This window comes from Sodiomyces alkalinus (assembly GCF_003711515.1).
Source record: "Sodiomyces alkalinus F11 unplaced genomic scaffold SODALscaffold_6, whole genome shotgun sequence".
Lineage (NCBI taxonomy): Eukaryota > Fungi > Ascomycota > Sordariomycetes > Glomerellales > Plectosphaerellaceae > Sodiomyces > Sodiomyces alkalinus.
Window position 1 is genome coordinate 1,046,236 of NW_021167084.1, and position 12,264 is coordinate 1,058,499.

Here is a 12,264-nt window from a genome sequence, read left to right on the forward strand (position 1 = left end):
TAATAATAATAATAATAATAATAATAATAATAATAATAATAATAATAATAATAATAATAATAATAATAATAATAATAATAATAATAATAATAATAGGACAACTTATAGTAACCGTAATAGCGATATAGGGAAAGAAAGAAAGGATATATAAAGAGAGTAGTAATAGATACTAACTATTTACTATCTACTATTATAGGCGGGGCTATTTTTTTTACTATCTACTATATATAAAAGGCACTTATTAAAAGGAATATAGGAGGAGCCTATCCTACCTATTCTTTTTTATTATACGGAAAAGAATAATAGGATTAGCCTTTAAAGAATATAAAGAGACTATATAAGGGGCTATATAATAAACGCCTTTTAGTAAACCCTTAATAGCTCTCTAGTCTCCTTACTCCCCTTATAAGCGGACCGCCTAAGCTAACCTATACCCTTAGCCTACTATCCTTTCTATTAGGTACTAGCGGAAAGGTATAATCTAAATATATAAATAAGGCGAATCGGGGCTATATCGGCCCTTATAGGGCACTACTATACTAATATAGAGTATAAAGGGGTTTCCCGGGGTTTCCCCTTTATAGCTACCCTAGAAGGACCGTATAACCTAGCTATATTCCTATAAATTTAGATAAGATAGCAGAGTAAGATAGATAATACTAATAATAATAAAGTATTATATTAGAAAGTTATATAGTAGGCGCCTTATATACTAGACTTAGCTTCTAGATACCTTTATAATACTAAGCTCCTATAGCCACGACTCTCTGGCACTCGGCCAGAATTGCGGCCTGCCTTGAAACATCTGCAAGCCTACCAAGGACCTCCTTGTTGGAATCCACAAAGCCGTACAGTGCATAGGGTATGCCAACCTCATCACAGAAATCCTGCACGAGCTTTTGCGTTCGTCGAAGGTTGTGGCGAGGGATGCGAGGATATAGGTGGTGGATAGCTTGGAACTGTAGTCCACCGTGAAAGAAATCGAGCCACTTCGGGCAATCAACGTCCATAGTGGTTCGAAGCATCCTCTGGGGGAAAGATTCGTCCGGGCCCAGGTCAGCCGTACTCATAGCGAAATGCGAGAGCGTGATTTGTATGTGCACAGGCGCTTGCAATATATGACTAACGAGGACGTATACGAGGCGATCCCACGCCGTTGGGATGCACCGGTAGACCAAACCGTAGCCAAACCAGGCCCAGAAGAAAACAAGACCAGCCATCTCTGCCCACCAATGCCACCATGCAGGGCCTCTTCTCGGGCCACGACGGAAAATAAGATGGTCCCAAGAGAGAATGTAGAGATTGAAGCGTCCGAAAAGCATGATCACATAAAACATGCGGGACTGTACCGAGAGAAGAACTTTCGCAAACCCGTCATACTTCATCAAGCGCTCATAATATGTCGAGTAAAGATCGCCGAAGAAGCGATGGGAAATGGCCAGGAAGGGCATATGTTCGATGTCAGGGTCGTGTTCCGGGGAATTGGTGATGATGTGGTGTACGTTGTGGCTTCGTTTCCACCAACCTAGAGACAAGCCACCAATGAAATCTGCAACGAAAATGCCAATACAGGTATCGACGTGAAAGTTGTGCGTGATGCCCATATGTCCGGCGTCATGAGCAGTGAAAACGAGCTGGTGCCAAAGAACGCCTAAACAGGCGGCACTCGGGACGTACCATCCCCATTTCAGAAAAAAGAGCACCCCGAACATGAGTAGACAATAACGACCGGCTTCTATGGCATAGGAAGAGTAGTCGCAATCGTAAAGCCCCTCTGCCTTGATATTTTCGTGCAATTGACGGTATTTTCGGACGATACTGGCCTGCGTGTCTCCGTCAAGGGACGGATACTTGTCCAGATCTAGATGTATGGCTTTCCTCGTCTCGGCGTCGAGGAACCCCATGGGCGTCACATTATGAAGTTCATCTTCTTCGGTAGACGCTGAAGTTGTCGAGGTCGGAGGGGATCCCGCTATCGTTCGTGCGCCCCGACGACGGCGGATGGATGATTCGTCGACATCGAAAACGGGCGACGTTTCGCGCGAACTGGCCACGCTAGAGCACATTGATTCAGCGTCTGACTTGGCGGAGTCTGGTCGGTTGTGCTGGCTAGGCTCTGTATCGTCGCCTTCATCTGGTAATCGAAACTGGCCTCCCTGAATCGGTGGCACGAAATTCTTCCAGCGGCCCTCGATTCTGCCAATGCGATAACGCATCATCTGATCCCTTGCCTCGGGAGAATGCAGACTGGATGGGACATATTAGAATACTCTCGAGTTTCTAGGCGAGTTAACGATGGTTAACATACACGGTAACTTCATCGGTTGCATCACGGCCAACCATATGCATTATGGCTTTGTCGCCGCCGGGGTGATGCTTAATCCACCCATCCATTTTGAGGACATATACATCCACAATGGTAACAAGACGACCCTCAGCAATCATGCCCTCGATCTGGCGACGGGTAAGGAGAGGACATGGCCTCATCATCGGCATTGTGATGGCGGATGTGGTGTCGGGGGCAGGAAGAGTTGCGTGACCGTTATGACGAGCTATCCAGGGCGGTAAATGCTAACGAAGCAAGCTCGAGTATCGACAAGGAGTGATATTCACGAAACGCCGAAATAATAGGGGATACCCGTGCCACGCCGCACTTATTTGGGTGGGGTTAGTCCGACTAGGGCACTTGGTTATTCCGACTAGGGCACTACTGACAGCACCTAATACCAGCCGCTGTCGAACAGACAACAGTCTTTTTCGGTTATGTAATGGGCCGGATTGCTAAGAGTATAATCCGGGTGGACGCTTGCAGAATCTGCACTATATAAAATACAGTGGCAGCGTTTCCCTGACGGTCTGTGATAGTTATAATTGTATATAATTACCTTAATTAATTTTAACCTATTTTATAACGATTTTGACTACGCTATATTTAATAGTTAAGAGTCTTACTTACTAAGTGAAGATATACTAATTTACCTACCATTTTACATTTACTACTATGAATTTAAGAAGCTATCTAGCCGCGCCGATATAGCGTGTTAATCTATAAATAACTATTAAGACATCGTATCTTAGCCTTATTACGTATAAAACCTATAAGGATTAAGAGCTTTAGCGACGCCTATATAGATCGGTTACTACCTATAATAACGTATAGCGATTTCTCCGCTAAGTCGATCCGACTTAATCCCCCGAGGAGCCTATAATACCGAATTACGACTCTTTCCCCTTTATAACGCTTAGGCGTACCCCTACGTAATATCTTGACTTTATGGACGCTAGCTAGAAGGCGTACGATATCGAAATCGCGCGCTAGAAGATCCTATAAGCGTAATACGATAGCTACCTAAAAGGGATTAACGCTATACTAACCTAATAGGTTAATACTATCGACTAAAGCCGTAGATAACTACTATAAGAAGGTATACCTTATAAGGTGTACGAAGCCATTAAACGCGATACGGATTAGTACCTGGCTACCCGCTAAACCGATACCTATAAAGAGTATATCGAGTATACTCGGTACCCTACGAATAGCCTTAAGAAGCACGGGGAGTAGTTAGATAAGTGGTAGCTACTACTATAAAGCTATAAAGATGCCGGTTTAAAGCCCGCTACGTATATATAGATTATAGATTTCTCTACGCTTATAAAGACTATACCTAAGGATATAGACGGGTGGGTTATAAGCTAGAAAACAGCGATAATACACTATAAATATATAGGCGTTTTAGAGCTATTAAGCGCGGACTATTAGGCGGAAGACGCGTTAAAAGCTATCAGACCTATTGCCTAGGAATAGAGTAATAATTACCTAGTAAATAACTATAATAAGACTACGGAAAATAAGCTAATAATTAATAACTTCGTAAAGGCTTTAAGGGCGGTTCTTAGTAATATAAAGAGCTTATAATCCTCCGCTATAAAGCCTAGAGTCGGGAGAGGCATCTTTAATACCCTAGGGAACCTCCCTAATACTAAGGATATTATTACTGTTAATAATAAAGATAATAAAAAGTATCCTCGTAGCGATATATCCGTAAAGGCTATCCCTCCCGTAATAAGGAGGCCCTATAAGATATACGAGAATACATATACTACCGTCGCCTATTAGTACGTAAGGCCGGATATACACCCTTATACCTAGCGTGGCCGCGAGGATATTACGAAGGTTATAGAAAAGAATATATATAACTATAGTTTTAAAAGCCGCGTAGATACTGCGATACAGAAAAGGCGGGAAGCCTTAGGGGCTACCACTACTAGTAAGATAGAGGAGGTCTAGGAAGATTAACTCTATAATACTACGCCTATTATAACCATAGCTTTAAACGACCTATCCGTTACCGTAATAGGGTAATTAGGCGTCCACCCCTCCTAAGAATGGGGAGTAGCGCGCCCTTATATAATAGCACTATTAAGATTATAATAGGGAGCGTCCCTCTTTATTAACTAAACTAAAGTATTATTATAGTACGCGATCCTAGACTTAGGATCGTTAATCTATGTCTTTAATAATTAAGGATATTTTATAGCCGTTAGACCACCCACCAATACTTTATCTTTATCCCTTTAAGTAAGCACCTATAAGGCACCTATCCTTAGGTACGGAGATATTAAGCTACGTATATAATCCCTATCCGCTATAAAAAGGCTACTACGCCTACTTATTAAGGGTTAACCCCGATATAAGGATCCGGCTATACTCCGGATCTTCCTGACTATGCGCTTAGTCAACGCACCCATATCGCCAAGTTATCGCTATCTTATAGCTAGCCTAGCACTATAGACTTTTCTCCTTTTTCCTTCTTCCCTCCTTAGTTCTAGATAATCTATTATTACGACCTTACTTAGTGCCACGACCCATAACTAGTCGTTTATATATCTAGAACTTAGCGATACCTATACGCTATGCTAGCAATAGATTAGGATCCTAACGCTACCGCCTAGCGACCTATTAGAATTAAATAGGTCACGGAGTAAATAAACTAATAATTCGAAGAAAATAACTAAGCCCTAAACATAAGGCTAAGTCCATTTTATAAATAATATACCGATATTAATATAAGGTTTACTCTAATATAAGAATATTACTCGGAAATACGCTAGTTTATAGACCGATAATACGCGAGAGAAGAAGCTAATAAGCGATAACGCCTATTAGTCGAATAGCTTATAGTCTAGCTCCTAGGATCGCTTACTCTGTAAAACCTAATACCGCATAACTTAAGTATTCCGGCTTCTTTATAGACCCCGATAATCCTTATACTAGTAGAATCTATACTATTACCGGTTTTATCGCTAGCGCTATGGCTAATAATAATAATAACCGCCCCGACCTTAATAGCGGCACCCCGTAGGATTATCGATAGCCCGGCGAAGTTTTTAGGGAAGCGAGTATACTATAGTATATAAGTCTACGCGATACGGTAAAACCTTATAATCGATAGCGACTTATTATAGAATAATATATAAGCTTCGTATATAATCTATAATTACTTAGGGCCCGAAGTATAATAAGTTATATCGGCCTTCTATAAATATAACGGACCGGGTAAGCTTATAAACCCTAACGACTTTATAACGTATCTTAATTATACCTACCTTAACCCTATAGAATAATCGCGAGCTACCTAAGCCTTATATATAATTCGTTAAAGTCCGATAAATTATTTACCGCTTTCCTACCCTATTTAAAAAGATAGATCGCTTTTATAGGCGGTACTAAATAGAAAGCTACTATATAGATTTTATTTCTTAAAAGAGTGATTACCTCGCGATTTAGGGATCAGGTTATCTCCACCTATATCCTTACTAACCACTTTACTATATAGGTTAACGGCGTATAAAAGATTACCGGGAACCTTAAAGGTTATTAGTTCGAACGGAACTATAATAAATAAGCTTAAAACTACGTAACTATAAAAAAGAATACTAATAGAGATATAAAGATAGGCGGAGTAAACCGTGTTAGTAATAGGAAAGCGAAGTAAAAGACTTAGATATACTATAACTATAATAAGAAAGGGTATATCGCGCGGAACTATAAAAAGCTAAAAGAAAACTAAGATACGGTCTAGAAGGTTAAAGAGACTCGCGCGAAGGATCACGATAAAAGCGGGGATAAGTCGACTAATAAGGATAACTCGGAAAAAGAATAGCTTTAACACGAAAACGGGTATTAAAGCCGATAGCCACGATATAGTAAGAGTAAAAAGCGTTTAAAGTATATACTAATAATAACCCGGGATCGACACGCCTATTAACCACGGGCGCGTTAATAGGAGTATAATCGATAAAACCACTAAGACCGAGATTATAACCACCGCCTCCCTCCCGGGATACTATTATAGCGATACTATAATACCGGCGCTACGGTATAGCCGGAAGAAACGTGGGATAGTATTATCCCGACCTACCGAAAAGGGACTACCACGCCCCCCGGAACTAAGAGTTACTAAGATTAAGGCAGAAATTTAGGCCTTACTAGCTAATAGGAACACGATCGAGTAGGTTATAAAGCTAGTAAAGGAACTAATTATAATACGTAGTATCTATAAGGACGCTAGCGCGATACCGCTGGTATACCTATACGCTACTATTCGTTATATTATCCGAGAGGAACTCCGAAAAGGAATAAGCGGTATAAAAGAGACCTAGGCTAATATTATAGCCCGGGCTCCCGTGGCGGTACCGCTATAGGACCCCGCCCCCCCTAAAATAATCCCTGCTAGGTATTACCGGGAACTAATTATCCGCTAAAGAACCCTCTCCGAAGACTAGCCCCTTAAAGCCGGGACCCTAAAGGAAATTATCTAAGCTATAAACGCTACGACTACCCGATACGATACTATAGCGGTATAGAAGCTACTAAACGGAGATATCTACCTTACCTTTACCGAAAGGGTATAGTAGTAGGCCACCTATAAGGAATAATAGATTAAGAAGGCCTTTAGTAAAGAAGTTACCCTAGCTATACGTATTTACCCTATACTACCTAAGGCTATCCCCCGGGAGGCCCTTAACGCCTTATCCGAAGAAGACCTGCTAGTATCCCTATAAGATATAAACCCCGAAGTAAAAATTATCCGAGTATAATAGCGGGTACCCCGCCGCGGTACTAGTAGGGTAGCGCTTCTCCTTATCGAATCGGCTTCGCCGGAAGGGGTAATAAGCCTTATCCGGAATACGCTCCTCTTTAAAGGGGGTAGCTATATCTATAAGTTATATAATCCTAGCCTTAGCCCCCTAAGATACTATAAATACCTATACTTCGGCTACTAGGCGAACAGCTACCCTATAACGGAGAGGGTATACCGTTACTACGCTAAGCGCGAGTCGGCGTACCTATAAGGCCTAGGATACTATAAAGCTACGGCACTTAGGCGCCCCCGCCACTACGCCGCCTATACCGGAGATTACGATATCTTCGATAATTTATACTAACTACTAAAGAAAAAGACTAAGAGGACCCGCGAAGCGTATAAGTACCGAGCTAGGGATTTCGATATTACCTGTTAGACTAAAACGGTATACCCGCGGTAGCCGTAGATCTTCCCCCCGATTATTATCGCCTAGGACTAGGACCGCCCCCTTTATAGGGGTAGGGGTTAGCCCCCGAAAAGGACTCAAGGATAGGAGGGCTCCCCGATACTAGGCCCGATAAGCGCTTAAATAGTCCCCTACGGGGCCGGTAAGGTATTATAGTAGGAACCCTAGAGCTAGACCCCGGTTATACCGGGCACGTTACTTTAACCCCCCCCCTCTAATTAATAGATATCTATATCCTTTTATAGAATATACGGAGGAGTTAGACGCGGCGGGAGCTACCGCTCCGGTACCGCGCCGAGTATAATATAATAGTAATCTAGGAACCCGGCCTTAACCGTTACACGAAAAGCCCCGCCTACCCCTCCTAAGGGGTATACCGGCTAATCTAGGGAGGAGGCCGTGCCCTCTTATATATCTATAAAAGACACCCGCTATATACGTGGACGTAATAGGCCTACTATAATACCTATATAGTTATATTCAGGACCGGAGATAATACCCTTATAATCAAGTCGATCTACTTAGAGAACTACTAGTTAGCTAGGATCCCCTAGAATACGCCCCTATAAGATATATTCGATATAGTACCGCTACGGGGCCGATACGTCTCTATAGGGGACTTTAACCTATACTACCCCCTATAGTTATAGCTACCGCGGTATTACCCCTAAGCCAATACCCTATTTACCCTTACGACCCGGTAGAACCTAGACCTAGTAACCCCCCCCGGAATAACTATATAGTATTACCCGGGCTAGCGAGCTAGTACTATCGATCTTATATAAGTAATATAAGGGCTCCGCTACGATTTTAGCGGCCCGGATAAGACCGTTATCGGGTTAGACTACTATTTATAGATAGCCTAAATCCTTATAAAGACGGATACTACGCTGATTACTACGATAATACTACTACGGGACTTATCCGGGCCCCGTTAGGTCTAAAAAGACTTTAACCCCTTATAGGTCCCCTAGCTCGCCGTTATATAGCTATAGTAGACTAGCCCCCTTATATTACTAGGAGATATTAACTTAGTACTAAATAACCTAATAAAAGACCTTACGACCCTAGCCGATAAGGCCGCGCCGCGCCGCCGCGGGGGTACCCCTAAACGCTTATTTACCCCTTAGTAGAATATGGAGCTAACCGCCCTTACCTAAGAAGCGAGGCGCCTTTACCGTAGATATATATCTAGGAAGTCCCGGAACCGATAGGATAAGTTCTAGGAAGCGGAGAGATACCGAGATAAGGCCGTGGCGGTAGCGAAATAGCTATAGTAGTAGCACCTACTTTACTCGACCGGGAAGGATAATAGCCTTCTTTAGAAGTTATAAAAGTAGGTATAAATTAAAGGGGGAGTACCGCCGGACCCCTTATCGGTGCTACTATTATACTAAGACGATAGCGATAACCCGGTAACTATACACGCAGAAAAAGCTAAAGTCCTTAACCGGAAGTTTTTCCCCCCCTTTTTCCCTACCTCCCTTTGGCCTTTAGGCGCGGAATTCCCCCCGGGGTAGGATATCCGTAAAGATATTACCGTAGCGGATATATAGGGGCGCCTTAAGAAAACTAAACCCTAGGCGGTACCCGGATTAGATAGACTCCTAGTAGGGCTCCTGAAAGTATATAGACCCCTTATATACTAAGGACTTAGTGCTACTTTTATAATATATTTTAAAGTAAGCTATTACCTAAAAAGGTACCGCTACGCTATTATAGTAGTCCTTAAGAAGGAAGGCCGGCCGCCGGCTAACTACGGGATAATAAAGGGCTAGCGACTAATATTACTCCTTAGTACGATAAGTAAGGTCCTTAAGGGGATATTAGCTGACCGGATCGCTATTATAGCGGAGGAGTATCGGCTCCTCCTAGAGGGATAAATAGGTAACCGGATAGGGCGAAGTATAAAAACGGTAGTATAAAGAGTTACGGAGGCTATAAGGGCGAGCTAGGCCTATAGCGGCACCGCTTTAATACTCTAACTAAATATTAAAAACGCCTTCGATACTATCCCCTATTCTCGCCTCCTTAAAGTACTTAAAAGGAAAGGCTTCCCCCGGTAGCTTATTACCCTAATTAGTAGCTTCCTCTAAGACTATATAGCCTAGCTATTACTCAATTGCGAAATAGCCCCTCTGTAATACCTTTAGGGGGGTATATTATAAGGCTCCCTAATCTCCCCTATCCTCTTTATCCTTTATATTTCCACCCTATACGAAGAACTAGAAAGGGTTCCTAAGATAATAGTAATAGGTTTCGCTGATAACACGAATATTATCTCCTTTAGTAGGACGGAGGTATAAACGCGGTAACACCTTACCGCCGCGTAATGAATATACCTAGATTAGGAGATAGTAAGCGGACTATAGTTCGAACTAGCTAAGTATATCTATATCCCTTTCATGAAATCACGCTAACCCTTACTTACCCCGCTCCCCCTTAATACTATTACGGTACTAGTAGCAGAGGCGATAAGGCTCTTAGGCGTTTAGCTTAATAGAAAGCTTAACTTTCGATAAAACACTAAAAAGGTAGAAAGCCGTCTAGCCACTTAAATATACGCCCTTTTAAGGCTTAGCGCGATAGTATAGGGGTATAGCTTCGTAGATATAAGGAGACTATACCTTATAGTAGTACGATTAGTAATCGCCTATTACACCTTAACCGTCTATAAGATAAGGGCCGGCCCCTGGTATAGCCCCGTAACGGTACTTATAACGATATAAAACCGGTGCCTCCGGCTAATAGCCGGAGTCTATAAAGCCACGCCGGTTAGGGTCCTTAAAAAAAAGACCTTTATCCCCCCCCTTAATCTATACCTCTTAAGCCTAAGCGCCCGGAAGGTCCGCCGGATATAAGAGGAGGGAACCGAAGATAAGATATTAGCCGGAGTATACGCCGTAGCGAGAGTCCTAGCGGCAACGAATCAGCACTATAAGACCTATACGGTCCTCGCGTGGATAGCCTAACTTAATACCCTAACGACCTAGACCGGAAACGCGACCCCGAGGAAAGCCCTTATAAGGGAATAGAGTCGAACCTAGGCAGAGGCATAGAGGCCTTATACTTACGCTATAGCGGTACTAAGCCGCCCCCCGTTATAATACTCTCTCCGGAAATATAGAGAACTCTTAAAGCTATAGAGTATCGCCCTTACCTAAATCAGAATAAAAAAGCTAGGCCCACGAGCCTTCCTAGCTAAGGCGAGGGTGCCGGGATTCCTAATAATGCGGTGCCCTTACGGTAACAGAGGGGTAGAAACGGCGGAGTATATAATACTTTAGTGCTAGAATATAACCGAGGAAGAGCGTAAGGAGCTTTTCGGCGCTATAGGGAGACTACTCACGATTAAAGGGGATCTATATAACGTACTAGACCACGATATAAAAGCCGGGGCGATAACTAAATAATTCCTATAACGGAAAAGGCTTAAAGACTTCCGCCTTACCCTTAAAGTTATAAAAGCCTATAAGAACGCGGCGGTACTATAGCGGGGAAGAGGCGATATAAAGGTCTAGTTAGTATTAAATAAGGCCTTATTAGCTAGGACCCCGGCGGTATCGAAGTGTTACCGGGCTAAAGCCCCCCCCCCTCTTTACTCCTCGCTAGCCTTATCCTTACCTCCCTCGGAGGCACTAATACTACTCTTAATATACTTAAGGTCCTAGAACTGGTTAGCTATACTATTACCGCGGGGGCGCCGTAGCGAAACTAAAAGGGGACTATATATATAGTTATCTATTAGAATACCTATTATACCTTTTAGGCGGCGAGTTCGGCGGAGGATATCTTATAGGAGCGCCTTTACTAGTAAGGTACCGCCACGGCCGCGACTAGAAGATAGTGCCCGGGAGACGGCCCGCCCGAAGGATAAAGCCGCCGTCTTTAGACACTCTTTAGCCTAATAGGTTATTAGTACAGCGTCACCGCGATAACGAAGGGAGGCCACTTACCGTAACGATACCGTCACTACTAGTAACCTTTACTAATAGATACAGACTATAAACGTTTATAAGACGTTATTACTACTTCTTTATAGCGGGGGAGACTTATCGACTAGTTAGATTGTCTTAATACACCGGCGGTACTACCACGGTATAAGGACGGCTTATATCCTTATAGGGATATCGACTATTAGTATACTAGAAGTAAGCGGCGCTAGTACTAGTAGTATTAGTATAAGCGGAAACGTTATTAGGCTAGCTACCTAGACGCTTATTATAACGGAGATAACTGCTATATGTTAGCCGCTATAATACCTCTTCGGTATTACTAGGGTATATATACGGTATAACTCGAATAGTACCTTACTTATAACGATTATTATTACTAGAAGGAGGTATCTACGGCTATTAGTATATTACTACTACGGCACTACTATAATATAGAGATGCTTATATTACGACTTATATACGATTAATACTATAATTATTATTACTATTACTGCCGTATTACCTAATTAACCCTATACTACTATAACGCCGCCTATATACTACTATATACTAGATTAATCGGGGTAACTATAAATTAAGAATAGAAAAACTAGAAGATACTACCAGTTAGTATATCGCCGTGATAGTAGGCCTTCGAGGCCGTAGGCGGGAATATAATAAGGGGCACCTATAATATACTCTATAGCGTTATGGAAAGGAAAAGAGGAAAAGGAAAAGAACCTTAATTTCTATTATCTATCTACCGTTTTTCGAG

At 42.4% G+C, this 12,264-nt stretch overlaps 1 protein-coding gene across 1 annotated transcript; it reads right to left on the minus strand.

Annotated features, from left to right (window-relative positions):
- Nucleotides 1–658: 658 nt before the first annotated feature.
- On the minus strand, nucleotides 659–2,729 carry SODALDRAFT_296323 (fatty acid desaturase). The gene is made up of 2 exons (XM_028608798.1): nucleotides 2,309–2,729; nucleotides 659–2,247 (listed from the first exon to the last, which is right to left on the minus strand). Exons 1-2 carry the CDS (start codon nucleotides 2,494–2,496, stop codon nucleotides 744–746), a joined length of 1,692 nt encoding a protein of 563 aa, XP_028465737.1. The 5' UTR covers nucleotides 2,497–2,729; the 3' UTR covers nucleotides 659–743.
- Between the last annotated feature and the right edge of the window lie 9,535 nt (nucleotides 2,730–12,264).

Coding starts and splice junctions, on each gene's coding strand:
- SODALDRAFT_296323 (XM_028608798.1), bottom strand. CDS start 2,496: ATGCCGATGATGAGGCCATGTCCTCTCCTTACCCGTCGCCAGATCGAG. Junction 2,248..2,308: donor GCAACCGATGAAGTTACCGT/GTATGTTAACCA, acceptor TGTCCCATCCAG/TCTGCATTCTCCCGAGGCAA.